Source organism: Corythoichthys intestinalis, chromosome 8 (genome assembly GCF_030265065.1).
Source record: "Corythoichthys intestinalis isolate RoL2023-P3 chromosome 8, ASM3026506v1, whole genome shotgun sequence".
Taxonomy (NCBI): domain Eukaryota; kingdom Metazoa; phylum Chordata; class Actinopteri; order Syngnathiformes; family Syngnathidae; genus Corythoichthys; species Corythoichthys intestinalis.
Genome location: NC_080402.1, coordinates 17,494,919 through 17,513,446, shown reverse-complemented (window position 1 = coordinate 17,513,446; position 18,528 = coordinate 17,494,919). Strand labels below are relative to the sequence as shown.

At 38.1% G+C, this 18,528-nt stretch overlaps 1 protein-coding gene across 1 annotated transcript in view; it reads right to left on the bottom strand.

The window, feature by feature from the left end:
- Positions 1-1,606: 1,606 nt before the first annotated feature.
- LOC130921048 (metal transporter CNNM1-like) overlaps positions 1,607-18,528 on the bottom strand; it is a 34,809-nt gene continuing 17,887 nt past the window's right edge. The window contains exons 6-13 of the mRNA XM_057844663.1: positions 18,091-18,234; positions 17,847-17,984; positions 17,602-17,771; positions 13,142-13,232; positions 7,466-7,587; positions 7,142-7,397; positions 5,520-5,615; positions 1,607-1,934 (exon numbers count right to left, since the gene is read on the bottom strand). Coding sequence (XP_057700646.1) covers positions 1,807-1,934; positions 5,520-5,615; positions 7,142-7,397; positions 7,466-7,587; positions 13,142-13,232; positions 17,602-17,771; positions 17,847-17,984; positions 18,091-18,234 — 1,145 coding nt within the window. The 3' untranslated portion in view covers positions 1,607-1,806. The remainder of the gene's footprint in view (positions 1,935-5,519; positions 5,616-7,141; positions 7,398-7,465; positions 7,588-13,141; positions 13,233-17,601; positions 17,772-17,846; positions 17,985-18,090; positions 18,235-18,528) is intronic.

Sequence of the window (18,528 nt, the reverse complement as noted above, 5' to 3'; positions counted from 1 at the left end):
TCCAATTTATTTTAATTATATAGGGTATCATTTATTTTATTATGCATTAATATTTTCGAATGTGATGCTTCGTTCATTTATATTTAATATTTTATGTTGCATAATTTTGTTCCTAGTTGAATATTTGTTCCTCCTAGGTTGTGTTGTTAGAGGACATGTTAAGTGTAACACAGGGAGTTCCTGGCGCCGCGCTGCGAGAATAAAGACGCAGAGTTAAGACTGTCCAGTGTCCTGCCGTGTCGGTCATTATTTTAGTAGAGGAGACGGAGTAAAGGCACCACAACAATTAAACTGTAACCCGATTGACCCACAGCCTCACAGCAACGGAAAGTAAGGGTTACATTTCTATAACTTGTACTAACATTTATCTTTTAACTACAAGTTTTTCTATCCATGGATCGCTTTAAGAGAATGTTAATGCCATTTTGTTGATTTATTGTTATAATAAACAAATACAGTACTTATGTACAGCAGTGTTGTTAATAACGGCGTTACAATATAACGGCGTTATTTTTTTCAGTAGTGGGTAATCTAATTAATTACTTTTCTCATCTTGGCAACGCCGTTACCGTTACTGAGGACGGAAAGGCATGCGTTACTATGCGTTATTATATTGGTCGAAAAGTCTGAGGGAGACGGACTCACCGTGACGACAGAGCAGTCAGGAGTGGGGAGGAGGCAAGAAAGTTGTGACGCCGAGCAAACGCGATGCTAGTTAGCTCCAATAATACATGTTGTAGCCGATAGCCTTCAAACTACGCCCGCATGTTATGGTAGATATAGTAGACATGGTAGATATCACATATACTGTATATAGATATAACTAGATGCAAAATGACAGACACGGCACTAGATGCGTTAGTAAACAGCCGCCATCTTAAAGCAGTAGCCTTTGTAGGACGGCTCTGTTGTAGAGAACCTTCCTAGCGAACCTAAGTAACTTTTTATCTAAAATACTTCTAAATCGGCAAAATCTTGACTTGAATCTATCTTTAAATGATGAAACAGTTTTAAAACTTTCATATGTCAAAAGTAGAGAGAAGGGAACTAATGCAATAATGGGAGCAATTTTAACAACTTTTAACAGTTGATTCAGGGTAAATTAGGGTAACGAATTGGGCTGGGGCCAATTGTACCAAAAATCTTCACAAAAAACTTCACATAGTGTGGCCAATGTTTTTTTTTTTTTTTTTTTGAGGAAAAAAAAAAAAAAGTAATCATCACCAATTACTTTGCCAAGTAACAAATTACTCTTACATTCAGGTAATTGAGTTACTAACGCAATTACTTTTTGGGAGATTTGTAACTATAATTAATTACTTTTTTCAGTAAGATTAACAACACTGATGTACAGTATGGTGAATGTATATATCCGTCTTGTGTCTTATCTTTTCATTCCAACAATAATTTACAGAAAAATATGGCATATTTCATAGATGGTTTGAATTGCGATTAATTACGATTAATTTTTAAGCTGTAATTAACTCGATTAAAAATTTTAATCGTTTGACAGCCCTAAGAAATATATATAAATTATATTATGAAAATATATCTTGAATGTTTCTTACAATAAACTCAAGACAGATTTCATCCACATACGCGTAGTATAAAAACTTTATTTCCTGAACAAACGTGACATATAAGCAAGCAGCATTCAAGAGTGCAAGCAAGAGTAGCGACATCTTTGACATGAAAATGTTTATACATCCCCCAAATATTTGATTTAACATTCACTTAACGTCCGATAACACCAGACGTCTCGGTCATTTCCGTAAACAATGTTGTTAAGGTTGTGCGGTGGTTTCGCTAGCTTTCAACCAGTGCATGTTGAGAGTTGTCCTCTTGCTGTTCGGTTTCATGCTCATTTTGTATGGAACCCCCTTCAGACTCTTCTCTTTTCTGGTCTTCTAGTGACTCTTGTCCCTTCTTGTGACCTGATGACACAAAAAATTGTCAAAAACAAGCAATGTTTGTTTGTTTTGCCTAAGTGTGCGCTTTTTCTTGTACAGTCCCTGACAAAAATCTTGTCGCTTATCCATTTTGTAGAAACAATTGCTACTATCTAAGGTTTTTACGATCATGTTTTTTTGCTCCTGATCCAATCCTGATCATTTTAGTTTGAGTATCTGCCGATCCCGATATTTCCCGATCCGATTGCTTTTTTTTTTTTTTTTGCTCCTGATTCAATTCCAATCATTCCCGATAATTTTTCCCGATCATATACATTTTGGCAATGCATTAAGAAAAAAATGAAGAAAACTCGGACGAATATATACATTCAACATACAGTACATAAGTACTGTATTTGTTTATTATGACAATAAATCCTCAAGATGGCATTTACATTATTAACATTCTTTCTGTGAGAGGGATCCACGGATAGAAAGACTTGTAATTCTTAAAGGATACATGTGACTTTGTATATTGTGACTAAATATTGCCATCTAGTGTATTTGTTGAGCTTTCAGGAAATGATCCTGTAGCCATTTAACTGTTCTGCCCAAATGCTTGATGGGAAGTGCAACCATAACTGTGTGTAGTGGCACCAATTGATATATCTTCTTTGCGTTGGGAAATAACATAGGGTGTAAAGAAAAAGATCAACTACTACTTCTCTTCCCCACATTGCTTTCCCACGATATTTCTAATTGTTAAGAGAGGGATTTTAAGGCTTAAGCCAATTAAAAAAAGGCTCCAAAGGCTGCCAAAATTCACTCTTCTCATTTTACGCTGCCTTTTAGCTCTATGTATAGGTAAATCGGCGCCATTATAGATTGAACGCGACAATGCATGAGTGGGTCGTGCAGCGCATGCGTTAATTGCGTTAAATATTTTAAAGTGATTAATTAAAAAAAAATTTATTACCGCCGTTAACGCGATAAATTTGATAGCCCTACTTTAAGCCAAAACTAAAGACTCTGGATGAGTGTAAGACATTTTGTCTGTAACGTTAAATACAATTAGAAAACGATTTAATAAAAAAAAAAAAAAAAAAAAAAAAAAAAAAATATATATATATATATTAAAAAAAGGCATGTCCGATATTTTTTTTGCCGATTCCGATACTTTGAAAATGACGTGATCGGACCCGATCGATCGGGACATCTTTAGTGGTAAGCAATTCAAATCTGTTTACTTTTGTTGCACTTCAAATGTAGGATAAATCTGTTGCTGGTTAGGTGCAATAAATATTACAAGGTTCTATAACACAACTAACTACCTGTTCTTCTCTATTCAACTGACTTGAATACTGCTCAGAAAATTTAAAATTCTTTGAACATACAACAACTTCTTTTTAAAGAAACGGAAATAGTTACTTTCCCTGGTAACTAGTTACTTTTACTATAGAGTAATTCAGTTACTAACTCAGGTACTTTTTGGAAGAAGAAGTGAGTAACTATAATTACTTTTTTAAAGTAACGTGCCCAACACTGATTATGACTGACTGTGGTGTGCTCATGGGGTAAAGGTGGACTTTTTTTTAAGGTAGACTGGCAACTCTTTAAGTGTCATAATTATTGCTGATTCTCAGGGGTACAAATAGTTAATACCCCAGTAAATTACAAATAAAATAATTTTAAAAAATCATATAATGTGATTTCTGTATTTTTTTAAGATTATGTCTCTATGAGTGGAAATGCATTTATGATTCGAATGAAATTAATATGAAATTTTCAACCTCTACCTATACAAGGGGTGCAAATTAAGGCTGTCAAACGATTAAAATTTTTAATCGAGTTAATTACAGCTTAAAAATTAATCGTAATTAATCGCAATTCAAACCATCTGTAAAATACCATATTTTTCGGTAAATTATTGTTGGAACAAAAAGATAAGACACAAGACGGATATATGCATTCAACATACGGTAGATAAGTACTGTATTTGTTTATTATAACAATAAATCAACAAGATGGCATTAACATTATTAACGTTCTCTTAAAGCTATCCATGGATAGAAAAACTTGTTCTTAAAAGATAAATGTTAGTACAAGTTATAGAAATTTTATATTAAAACTAGGGCTGTCAAACGATTAAAAGTTTTAATCGAGTTAATTACAGCTTAAAAATTAATCGTAATTAATCGCAATTAATCACAATTCAAACCATCTATAAAATACGCCATATTTTTCTGTAAATTATATATATATTCTGTAAAATAAATTGTTGGAATGGAAAGAGAAGACACAAGATGGATATATACATTCAACATACGGTACATAAGGACTGTCGTGGGCATTTCACTCTACTGTCATTTAAATCTGTCTATGCTGTCCTCACTCCGAAGCGTCTACTTTTTCCAAAGCTAGACAGCTAGTGAACGACGCCTTAATAATCAGACTTCTTCCTTTTTCATCTGATTTATTAATAAAATAGCCTCAAACCATTGTCCTCTTTAGACCGTCGTAAAACTACAAAAAAAAAAGTACACAAGCATTGCATTAGCAACAACGTTAGCTTAGCACGCTATACAGGTTCACCAAACATAAACCAAAAGTGTCTCATACAAAAAATTGAACATTTCGCTTACTAACAAAATATGTACATTCTTTACAACAACCATACTTACGGACAAATCTTGTCCAAGGATCATATAAGCACAACATTACAACGTAGGCGTCAGCCCGAGACGTCGTGCAGCCATATTGAACTGGCAAGAAAACAATAAACCATGTCGCAAAGCGACCACAAGAGTTCGCTGTTAGACAGCACAAAAAGCCTTGCTGTAAAACTTATCAAAAGACAGAATACTGTCTGAGCGGGACATGTGCATTAATTGCGTCAAATATTTTAACGTGATTAATTTAAAAAATTAGTTACCGCATGTTAACGCGATAATTTTGACAGCCCTAATTAAAACCCCTCTTAATCTTTTCGTTTTATTAAAATTTGTAAAATTTTCAATCAAAAAATAAACTAGTTGCTCGCCATCTTTGACGTCATTACACCATGCTCCCGCCCAAGACCCATAAAATCATTTGGACCCAAACAGCAGCAGAGGGCGCCAAACAACAAAAAACAAGTAACAAGCGGACATTACACTACTGTCATTTTAACCTGAGCGGGGCATGTGCGTTAATTACGTCAAATATTTTAAATTGATTAATTAAAAAAAAAAAATTTACCGCCCGTTAACGCGATAATTTTGACAGCCCTAGTGCAAATACTTCTGCTCCTCACTGTATGTTGTCTTATAGTTTGCTGTTTTTTTCGGCCTATATGTGTGTTGCATTTGCATGTGAATTAAAACTGGCGAAAGGAATTGAAAAGGTTGCTAAATAAAAGGTTTGTGTGTGTGTGCAGACCAACTGGGTTTGAGCTTGTTTCTCAGCGTGTCCTTGGAGACGCTGACCGACAAGCTGCTGATCAAAGGAGACGTGTCCGTTACCGCGGGAACACCAGTCACGTCTGACACCCACCCCCACACACCATCGATGTGGGTGTTTATGCCACACTTGTGATATGAGTTACTGTTAAACACTTAGGGAATATCACATTGTGAATGCTTCGATAGTTACCGGAGTATTCTGGCCAGTCCTCTTGGATGTACGGGATATCGTCCATCCGTAAGAAGACTGAATCGCTCGGACTCTTCTGGCCGTCAGACTTACTTCCTGGAGTATTATTAAGACAAGAAATGTGTACTTAACAATATTAATTTTCACTTCAAGAAATATATTTTCAAGACAACAAATCAACGAAGAATTTTCTTTAAAAAGGTATGAACAGTATTTGGGTAAATACAAAAATTGTAAAACAAACAAACAAAAAACACTTTTAACCCTTCCACGTACAAATAAATATTCACAGCTGAATGAATGAATTGAACGTACAGTGGTACCTCGACATACGATCGCTTCGACACGATCTTTTCGACATCCGACATAAAATTTGTCTCGCCATTTGTTTCTGCATCCAACGACATGCTCGAAATACGACGATTTATGACAGCGCCACAGTTTTTTTGTTTTCCTGCAAGACGGACGCACGGCTGATTTTCTTGTGAGAGAAATAAACATAGGTTCCATGAATGTTAGTCCAGGTTGTAAAAAAAGGCAAATCCGCCACATTAGAACCCAATTGGTTACATTATTACAGGTATTATTATTATTACTATTATTATTATTCCAATTTTTAGTCATAATTTATTTGTTTTGATCTGTGTATGTAATTGCTATTTGCAGTAATATTAGCGGCATGGTGGCTGAGTGGTTAGCACGTCCGCCTCATAGTTCTGAGATAGGCTTCATCATGGAAAAAGAATAATATTAGCAGTATTTATTTTAAGTTTTCGGGCTGTGGAAGGAATTATAATGTAGTTTTATGGGAAAATCCTGCTCGACATATGACCATTTCGACTTACAAACAAGGTCCCGGAACGAATTAACTTTGTATGTAGAGGTACCATTGTACATCGCCATCAATGGCATGCAATAATTTAAATATTATGAAAAAAGTCAGGGCTGTAACCAGATTGCATTTCTTTTTTTCTTTTTTTTTTTTTTTTTAATTCATTTCAATTTCATCAATTTAGCTTTAATTCACATTGTATTAGTCTATGAAGTTATTTAAAATGATATAAAAATAGTCATTATTAATAATCAAAAAATAATTGCTGACATTTAAGTTATTTTGATGAAAAAAAAAAAAAAAAAAAAAAACCATCTCTTGCCCTTTAAAAGATTAAACGTCTCAAGCGTCAACTTTTTGATAGCTGTTAAATGTAGTGGCCACTGACCCTGAAAGGGTTAATGTGTAGAATGTAACAAACGTAACAACGCAAACGCTGCAGGATAATAATAATAAAAAAAAGATTAATACAAAACACAAAGGTAAAAAAATACAGACAGGGAAAAACAAGCAAAAATGATTTAATACAATATTTAAAGAAAAACTACCCCCCCCCCCAAAAAAAAAAAATTATAAGGCTGTCATTTCCATAACAAAATTTGATTAAAAAAAGTGTGTGAAATAGATTTTTGAAAAAAACAACAACAAAAAACCTACTGTGCTTACATTCACCCTCCAAAAGACATGGCATGTAATTTCTGTACGGTGACAAAAAACATGCACTGCCATTCATGTCACCACAGGAAGTAAGATATCATCGACTTCATGTTTCCCTTTTATTGGAACTTACTGACTATACGATTCCTACAGTTGAGCACGGAGGTGCTATGGGGTATGCAGTAGCCCTGTTGCCCCGCGTGCCCGGCAGGAGGGTAACGATCCATTTCCCGGCACGGTGGCATCAGTGTGGCGCCTGTGGCGATGCTAGCGGGACCCCCATTCTCAGTCGGCGAAGGCTCTGTCATCCGGGCGTCGGGGTCGGGCGTCTGTGGCGAGGTGTCCATCCTGGAAGCACCCAGTGCATTGTGGTAGTGGCTTCTGGTGATCTGAGAAGAGGTGGGGTGAGGCTAATCTGGGCCGAAACGGGACCATAGGGTAGCGCGTGATAGTTCACCTTGAGGATCTGCAATGGCGTGATCTGGCGTACAGAGTAGTCTGGCACATAGATATTCGACCCCCCGTTAAGCTGGCCAGGGGACCAACCCTCTGACTCGGAGCGGGATGGCGACCGGAGATCTTCATGTCGAAAACAAACAGTTCAGCACAAAAAAAACTACTAGTTCAAGTAGACATTGACAGTGTTAACAAGTCAACAACATGTCACCAAACTGGAGTTATACTAATTATCCTCGGACACAAGAGGAGTCTGATAACCTCTTGAGTTTGCTCATTTGACAATCCACATACAGGAGAAGTAGTAATTGACAGTCCAGTTGCGACTTCAATTTTGGTTAACAATGAAGGTTAAAATTGCCTAAAATGGAAACTGACTCAGTTTGACTCTTATTCCATGCAAACAATATTAATCAATGCTGTGTTTTAGCTCATGTACGTACTCTATATTTTAGAGAGACAGCGAGAACCAAAAGTGGTATTTGCCATGTGGCAAAAATGTTTTGCCATGTGGCATTTTTTTTTGCCATGTGGCAAAATGTTTTTGCCATGTGGCAATTTTTTTTGCCATGTGGCAAAATGTTTTTGCCATGTGGCAATTTTATTTGCCATGTGGCAAAATGTTTTTGCCATGTGGCAGTTTTTTTTGCCATGTGGCAATTTTTTTTGCCATGTGGCAATTTTTTTTTGCCATGTGGCATTTTTTTTTGCCATGTGGCAAAATGGATTTTGCCATGTGGCATTTATTTGGGGTATGTGGCAAAATGCATTTCGGTTCGTGGGAGGGTATATGGTATTTTGGGGGGTATATGGCTGTTTTGCAAGTCCATGCCATTGACGGCTATGCACGTCCAAATTGTATTTTCATTTTAAATGGCAGAAAAACATCTGTGGCTGTGTTTTTTGACTGTACACTTTACATTAGAGCTTATCGGCATTATTCTGGAACCCCAAGTAAGGCTCTGCCATTGACGGCTATGCACGTCCAAATTGTTTTTTTCATTTTAAATGGCAGAAAAACATCTGTGGCTGTGTTTTTTGACCGTACACTTTACATTAGAGCTTATCGGCATTATTCTGGAACCCCAAGTAAGGCTCTGCCATTGACGGCTATGCACATCCAAATCGTATTTTCATTTTAAATGGCAGAAAAGCATCTGTGGCTGTGTTTTTTGACCGTACACTTTATATTATAGCATATCGGCATTCAACTGGAACCCCAAGTAAGGCTCTGCCATTGACAGCTATGCACGTCCAAATTGTTTTTTTCATTTTAAATGGCAGAAAAACATCTGTGGCTGTGTTTTTTGACCGTACACTTTATATTAGAGCATATCGGCATTCAACTGGAACCCCAAGTAAGGCTCTGCCATTGACGGCTATGCACGTCCAAATTGTTTTTTCATTTTAAATGGCAGAAAACATGTGTGGCTCTATTTTTTGACGATACACTTGACATTACAGCTTATCGACATTCAACTGACACCCAAGTAAGGTTCTGCCATTGACGGCTATGCACGTCCAAATTTCGGTGTCAGCTGTCTTTCTGCACTGATGAATCTTGGGTATGCGGTCACTATGCTCGCGGTTTGACCAGAGGCGTAGCAAGGGTCCCCGGGGGCCCCAGGCAACAAGCAACATGGGGCCCTTTTGAGTCACGTGACACACATACATACTCGCCCAGTATAATGAACACAAAGGTGAGGGGGTGCGAGTGCGTGCTGCATGCACGTGTGGTCCATCTTGGCCATAAAAGTGGCGAAAAGTAGCACTTTACATTGACTCATATGGATGTACTTACATTCGTTCATGGACGCACACATTTTAACAGGTGGCTGTCCTCTGCTCGAAATGCGCACCTTACGCCTATTCTCGCTCCCAGAATACACAGCGCTTGTGACATAGGACAATAACAGGACTGGTTGCCATGGGAACGTACGCATACCCAAGGAACCTTGCTAAAAGGAGTATTGAAATTGCTAATAATATAGTTTAGAATTATTTTAGATGCATATATGTTGTATTTTTCTTATAGAGTATTCAAGGAGGAATACAATAGACTAATTAATAGACTTTTTTGGAAAATCACCGTTTCTTTTAGTAGTTACGAGTAATGAGTTGGCCTGTGAAAAGCAACGTAAAACAACTCGGCAAAGACTTTCCAGAGAGTTTGGTGAGTTACTCTTTAAACAATCATGTGGTATTAATAGCTGATTGGACTTTCTTAAACATGTATAATCTACGTAACAGACTTAGTGCTGATTGGGATTGATAACAGAATTGTTAGATAATCTGCCAAATGATTCCATCGTGTTGAAACACAGCGAAATTGGAGTGTCACCCTTACAGTTGTTTCGACAGACGGAAAACTAGAATCAATACATTGCGTAACAGTTATTCAGTATCTGTGTAAAAGGAAAATAAAAGAAAACTGAGACGTACAAAGTATTTTATTTTTAAACATACAACACAATCATATAAAAACAACCAGCAATAAAATTAAGATTTACCTGAAATTGTTGATGTGGCTCCTGAAATAACCTCGTGGTCAAACCCAGAGGCGTCGCGTCCCATTAGGCAAACCAGGCAATTGCCTAGGGCCCCCAGCCAGAAGGGGCCCCCTCAGAGGGCCAACAGATTTAGCACACGCAACTTTACTGCACTGTCGCAGCGACAAGTGTAGGGAGTGTTTCAATAACATGGAATCATTTGGCAGATTATCTAACGATTCTGTTATCAATCCCAATCAGCACTAACTATGTCACGTAGATTTTACATGTTTAAGAAAGTCCAATCAGCTATTAATACCACATGATTGTTTAAAGAGTGACTCACCAAACTCTTTGGAAAGTCCTTGCCGAGTTGTTTTACGTTGCTTATCACAGGCCAACTCATTACTCGTAACTACTAAAAGAAATGGTGATTTTCCAAAAAAGTCTATTAATGGGTCTATTGTATTCCTCGTTGAATACTCTATAAGAAAAATACAACATATATGCATCTAAAATAATCCTAAACCATTTTATTAGCAATTTCAATACTCCTATTAGCAAGGTTCCTTGGGTATGCGTATATTCCCATAGCAACCAGTCCTGTTATTGTCCTACGTCACAAGCGCTGTGTATTCTGGGAGCGAGAATTTCGAGCAGAGGAGAGCCACTTGTTAAAATGTGCGCGTCCATGAACTAATGTAAGTACATCCATATGAGTCAATGTGAAGTGCTAGTTTTCGCCACTTTTATGGCCAAGATGGACTGCACGTGCATGCACCGCGCGCACTCGCACCCCTTACCCTTTGTGTTCATTATACTGCGCGAGTGGTATGTGTGTCACGTGACTCAAAAGGGCCCCATGTTGCTCGTTGCCTGGGGCCACCGGGGACCCTTGCTACGCCTCTGGTCAAACCGCGAGCGTAGTGACCGCATACCCAAGATTCATCAGTGCAGAAAGACAGCTGACACCGAAATTTGGACGTGCATAGCCGTCAATGGCAGAACCTTACTTGAATGTCGATAAGCTGTAATGTCAAGTGCATCGTCAAAAAAACAGAGCCACAAATGTTTTTCTGCCATTTAAAATACAATTTGGACGTGCATAGCCGTCAATGGCAGAGCCTGACTTGGGGTGCCAGTTGAATGTCGATAAGCTCTAATGTAAAGTGTACGGTCAAAAAACACAGCCACAGATGTTTTTCTGCCATTTAAAATGAAAAAACAATTTGGACGTGCATAGCCGTCAATGGCAGAGCCTTACTTGGGGTTCCAGATGAATGCCGATAAGCTCTAATGTAAAGTGTACGGTCAAAAAACACAGCCACAGATGTTTTTCTGCCATTTAAAATGAAAAAACAATTTGGACGTGCATAGCCGTCAATGGCAGAGCCTTACTTGGGGTTCCAGATGAATGCCGATAAGCTCTAATGTAACGTGTACGGTCAAAAAACACAGCCACAGATGTTTTTCTGCCATTTAAAATGAAAAAACAATTTGGACGTGCATAGCCGTCAATGGCAGAGCCTTACTTGGGGTGCCAGTTGAATGTCGATAAGCTCTAATGTAAAGTGTACGGTCAAAAAACACAGCCACAGATGTTTTTCTGCCATTTAAAATGAAAAAACAATTTGGACGTGCATAGCCGTCAATGGCAGAGCCTTACTTGAGGTTCCAGATGAATGCCGATAAGCTCTAATGTAAAGTGTACGGTCAAAAAACACAGCCACAGATGTTTTTCTGCCATTTAAAATGAAAATACAATTTGGACGTGCATAGCCGTCAATGGCAGAGCCTTACTTGGGGTTCCAGATGAATGCCGATAAGCTCTAATGTAAAGTGTATGGTCAAAAAACACAGCCACAGATGTTTTTCTGCCATTTAAAATGAAAAAACAATTTGGACGTGCATAGCCGTCAATGGCAGAGCCTTACTTGGGGTGCCAGTTGAATGTCGATAAGCTCTAATGTAAAGTGTACGGTCAAAAAACACAGCCACAGATGTTTTTCTGCCATTTAAAATGAAAAAACAATTTGGACGTGCATAGCCGTCAATGGCAGAGCCTTACTTGGGGTTCCAGATGAATGCCGATAAGCTCTAATGTAACGTGTACGGTCAAAAAACACAGCCACAGATGTTTTTCTGCCATTTAAAATGAAAAAACAATTTGGACGTGCATAGCCGTCAATGGCAGAGCCTTACTTGGGGTTCCAGATGAATGCCGATAAGCTCTAATGTAAAGTGTACGGTCAAAAAACACAGCCACAGATGTTTTTCTGCCATTTAAAATGAAAAAACAATTTGGACGTGCATAGCCGTCAATGGCAGAGCCTTACTTGGGGTTCCAGATGAATGCCGATATGCTCTAATGTAAAGTGTACGGTCAAAAAACACAGCCACAGATGTTTTTCTGCCATTTAAAATGAAAAAACAATTTGGACGTGCATAGCCGTCAATGGCAGAGCCTTACTTGGGGTTCCAGTTGAATGCCGATATGCTCTAATGTAAAGTGTACGGTCAAAAAACACAGCCACAGATGTTTTTCTGCCATTTAAAATGAAAAAACAATTTGGACGTGCATAGCCGTCAATGGCAGAGCCTTACTTGGGGTTCCAGAATAATGCCGATAAGCTCTAATGTAAAGTGTACCGTCAAAAAACACAGCCACAGATGTTTTTCTGCCATTTAAAATGAAAATACAATTTGGACGTGCATAGCCGTCAATGGCATGGACTTGCAAAACAGCCATATACCCCCCAAAATACCATATACCCCCCCACAAACCGAAATGCATTTTGTCACATACCCCAAATAAATGCCACATGGCAAAATCCATTTTACCACATGGCAAAAAAAAAATGACACATGGCAAAAATATTTTGCCACATGGCAAAAAAAATTGCCACATGGCAAAAACATTTTGCCACATGGCAAAAAAAAATGCCACATGGCAAAAACATTTTGCCACATGGCAAAAAAAAATTGCCACATGGCAAAAAAAATGCCACATGGCAAAAACATTTTGCCACATGGCAAAAAAAATTGCCACATGGCAAAAACATTTTGCCACATGGCAAAAACCACTTTTGGTTTTCGGCCCTGCTGATATTTTAAGGATTAATTCCTATTTAAGTACATTTTGTGAGAAAACACAAGAGATCTGTGGGTGTGTGTATGTGTGTGTTTACCTGCTGGCAAAATGGCAGGAACCCCAAAATAGGAAAAAGCTCCATTTTCAAATTTGAGACACTCCTTGCCAAACTCCACCTCTACTCGACCCTGAAGAACCAGGAAAGCATGAAAAATAAGTTAAAACAGAAGCCACAGAATTTCAAAGTAAAGTCATGAAGCATCTCAAACTGGAGACAAAATGAGACAGGATTTAACAATATAAGCATGAAAAACAAGAATGATGGTTTCTACCCTGATTTCATGGGAATAAAAAAAATCACAAGAGACGCAACTACAAAATATGTTGGCCAGGATTTCAGAATAAAAGCATTAATAAAAACATGAAACCCGAATTTCTGAATACAACTCGAAGGAATCTCATAACGAACAGGAAATGATGACACAGAATTCGGGAATAAAAAAAGAACAAAGAATTTACACTTAAAGACAGACGAACAGAAAAGACAAGACATTGGTACCAGGTGACAAAGTGCTCCAGCCTCCCCCTGCATAGCCTTTTTCTTCCCATCTCACTGGGGAGGGTCTCTTGCTTGGAATGTACAACCCCCCGCCCTGATTAAATTACATACAATGGTAAGAAGACAAAAGGGGCCTGTGTGAATGTTAGAGAATTAAGTGGCATTTTTCATGTGTGATTATTGGGAATAAATGGAAATATATTTCAACAAACTGAAGACCAAAGGGACAAAAGAGTGGATAAAACACAAACACACAATCAGGAAACGAGAGTGGTCATTTCAGAATAATAACCCCAGGACCAGAAGGAACACAAGCCAGAAATTATAGTAGCGATGTCCCAATACAATCACGTGATCGGAAATCGGGCCGATCGCGCCATTTTTCAGATGATCGGAATCGACTGAAAAGGATTGGGTTTTTAATTCAAGAAATATATTTATTTATGTATCTCTGCTTCATGCGCAACAGCCTTCGCTCTCCCTCCTTCTGCTTTTCTTGCTCACCAGAGCAGCTGGCGTTTGATTGTTAAAGTTAACAAGTTAACAAGTGACAGCTTTGAAACTTTGATGTTGCCAGAGAAGCATGGGAGCGCTATACTTGAAAGAGGCCGCATGTTTAACTCATTTGCCCCGAAAAACGTATAAATACGTTCTATTTTTAATTGTTTCAGTGTCCCAAAAATGTATTTATACGTCTCTTACGTTTTTTTTCACAAGAGACATCTCTAGGTTCTGATGCAACTTCGCTCCAAAGCACAACGCTCAAAATCCATTTTAAAGCAATAAAACTGGCCACTGGAGGGCAGGAGCGGATTTGGTAAGAACTCATATCGGACCATGAAAGGAAGTGAATGAAGAGAAATAGTCAGGAAACGGAAGTTGGAAGAAGTAAGAAGTGTGAGAAAAATGTGGAGAACGATGTAAAACACATGGCACATGCCCCTCACAAGTTGCCTAGGTGAATTCTGTTATGAGGTAGTGGTCACTACACAGGTCCCCCCCAGAATTCACTCACACAGAACACCAGGCGTACGGTGTTAACGCACGGCCGACAACAGCGTCATCTCAGTTCAATAGTTTAGTTATGTGTAAATAAATTGTTACTTTGCTAACAAAAGCGCTATTTGTCTTGATGTTTATGTTATTTTGTAGAAGGAAAACATTATTCAGATGTTTGGGATGTCACAAAAGTAAAAAAGAGTTGTGTTAAAGTCAAAGTTATGTTTGAAATATATGCTTTTACAAAAACCTCAATTTCTCATCAAATTCAATTTTTTCATCAGAAATTGGAAAATTGCTCAAACAGCTATTTTCTACTGCTGATTTCTAAAGAATGGAAAAAGATATGAATAGAGATGTCCCGACATCCCAATCGATCGGGTCCGATCACGTCATTTTCAAAGTATCGGAATCGGCAAAAAAATATCAGACATGCCTTTTTTTTAATATACATATATTTTTTAATTAAATCATTTACTAATTGTATTTAATGTTACAGACATAATATGTTACACTCATCCAGAGTCTTTAGTTTTGGCTTAAGGTAGGGTTATCAAATTTATCCCGATAACTGCGGTAATTAATTTTTTAAAAAATGTATCACGTTAAAATATTTAACGCAACTAATGCATGCGCTGCACGACCCACTCACGCATTGTCACACTCAATCTGTAATGGTGTCGTTTTACCTATATAGAGAGCTAAAAGGCAGGGTATAATGAGTAGAGTGAATTTTGGCAGCCTTTGGAGCCTTTTTTTAATTGGCTAAAGCCTTACAATCCCTCTCCCTATGATAAGAAATATCGTGGGAAGCAAAGTGGGGAAGCAAGGTAGTAATTGAGCTTTTTCTTAACACCCTATGTTATTTCCCAACGCAGAGAAGATATATCAATTGGTAGCACTACGCACAGTCATGGTTGTACTTCCCATCATGCATTTGGACATGGCTACAGTATCATTTACTGAAAGCTCAACAAATACACTAGATGGCAATATTTAGTCACAATATACAAAGTCACAAGTCTTTCTTTCCGTGGATCCCTCTCACAGAAAGAATGTTAATAATGTAAATGCCATTTTGAGGATTTATTGTCATAATAAACAAATACAGTACTTATGTACTGTATGTTGAATGTATATATTGTGCGAGTTTTAGTCATTTTTTTCTTAATGCATTGCCAAAATGTATATGATCGGGAAAAATTATCGGGAATGATTGGAATTGAATCGGGAGCAAAAAAAAGCAATCGGATCGGGAAATATCGGGATCGGCAAATACTCAAACTAAAACGATCGGGATCGGGAGCAAAAAAACATGATCGGAACAACCCTAGATATGAACTAACTTTTTTTTCCTGCTGAAAGAAGAGAGTCTAATCTTTCTTTTGGTGGGTTCCATGTTTACATAGCAATAGAAAAGAATTTTCTGTGGGCTTTGCAAAATCAGTCAAAATCCAGTAAAACGGAGCGAAGGGCCTTGCTCCGGTGAAACTGGCTCGGAGTGAATGAGTTAAGGAGTAAAGCTAATAGGAAACAGGTGTAGGCACTCAGGTGATTAGGGGAGGAAGACAACGCTGACTTACGTGAACACAAAGTAACCTACCAAAATAAAACTAGATAGGAAAAGACTAAATCAACGCCGCTGATGGCAGCTTGTAACACGTGAGTGGATTTGAGTGGACTCACTCAATGAAGCATTTAATAAAGGCAAATATTTTTCTGAGTTATTCTTGTTTGAAAATAATTTGGTGGGACAGTAACATGTTTATTTTATTTTATTTGGAACAATTTTTTTCGGAATTAGATCGGGACTCATTATCGGCAGATTCTCAAAATCAGGTGAATCGGACTCGGGTTCAAAAATATGCGATCGGGACATCCCTAAATTATGGAAAAATCTATCAGAATAAAAGCATTAAATGAAAAAGACTCCAAACAGGAGATACGGTTAGCATTATAAAACCACAGCAATTAATAGTTGTGTTTCAAAACACAAGAAACAAATGCATGAAAAACCAGAAGAACCAGAATTAACGCTTCAACAACTTGATAGACAAGAACTACAGTAGTTAACGCGAGACAATACAGTGGTACCTCTACATACGATCACTTCGACACACGATCTTTTCGACATCCGACGTAAAATTTGAGCCGCCATTTGTTTCTACATCCGACGAGTTGCTCGAAATACGACGACATGACAGCACTGCAAACGAACGCACGGTGGATTTTCTTGTGTGAGAAATCAACACAGTTTTCAAAAAAAGTTGATACAGTTGGAGAAACAAGGAAAAAAGTGATGCTTACCTTTGAAATGAAGATGCAAGTTATAGAAAAATATGAGCTTGGTGTGCGCGTCCCTGAACTGGCTCAACAATACAGCTCCATGGTCCTCTTCCGACCACCGTTCGCCACTATTTATAAGTTAAGGTGACAATTATTATTGTGGTAACATTGCCAAGGAAATCGCCAGCTTCGTCACGTTTTTATCATTTATTTAAGAACTTATCCAACACAAAACGCCCATTGCCTTAAGCAGTTGACTGCTCTCAAGAAAACGAAAGTATTATCTCTACCGCACCGACCTATCTCACCGTGACGTCAGCTTCGCGGTGCGTTCAGGGACAGTAAAAAGTGTCCGCCATATTAGAATCCAATTCGTTACATTATTTACAGGAATAATTATTAATTATTCTTCTTATTATTATATTATTCTGACTTATTTATTTATAACTTATTTGTTTTTCTATGTTTAATTGCCATTTGTAACAGTGCCAGCAGTATTTATTAAGAATTTAGTGTATGTTTTTAGGCTTTGGAACGAATTAATGGAATTATAATGTATTCCTATGGGAAAATCCTGCTCGACATACGACCATTTCGACTTACAAACAAGGTCCTGGAACGAATTAAATTCGTATGTAGAGGTACCACTGTATTTCACAATCAAAAAATGAAAGGTTAGAAGAGCCAATAAACGCACGAACACAGTGTTGTACCTGCAGTATAAGAATAAAGTAGTCTGCTGGCTTGTTTCTCTGGAACAGAAAGTGTTTTAGTGCTTGCTTGTTCTTGTCGTCAAACTTAAGGTCCTGAACGACGCTGGGATGCTTGATGAGCCTCAGCAGGATCTTCTCTGAGATGTACGTCGGCTTGAAAGGATCCACCTCTGACGGAAACCAAACAGCTCAATTTCCGACAGCGCCATGGAGCGCCATAATTAGCCGATTGACTATAACCATACCTGTGGACAAGAAGCGGTGCGTGGCTAGAAGGAGCTGCGGTGAAATTTTCACCATCTCATGCTCGGCCACTTTGAAGATGGAGAAGTCCTGCCGCCTCCTCTCGTGGTGCGACACGCGGCGCTTGCTGCGGTTGTCAGCTGTCGTCGAGGCAATGCAGACAATCATAATTGATGACGATGAAGTCAAATAAGCATATAAACCAAATGTAAGTTTAATGGTGATGGCAAAATCATGTTTTCATACTATAGAGATCGGTCTCGTCCAGAATCTCTGACTTAATGATTTCCTCGATGACGTCCTCCAGTGTGACGATGCCCATTACTTCGTAGAAGGGGTCGCCCTCGCCCTCATTGTTCACACGCTGTACGATAGCCAGGTGAGATTTACCTGATGAATAGAACACACCCTCCATTTCGTTAGACTGTGCAATCAACTGAGGTGGGTAAGGTATAGGGCTGCAGCTATCGATTATTTTAGTAGTCGATTAATTGATGAACTATTTAGTTCGAATAGTAATCGGATAAGGACCGTAAAACTTTTGAAATACTTGAGCTGAGTCTCAAATATATATATATATATATATATATATATATGTATGTATATATATATATTAGAGATATGCCGATCGATCGGATCCGATCACGTCATTTTCAAAGTATGGGAATCGGCAAAAAAATATTG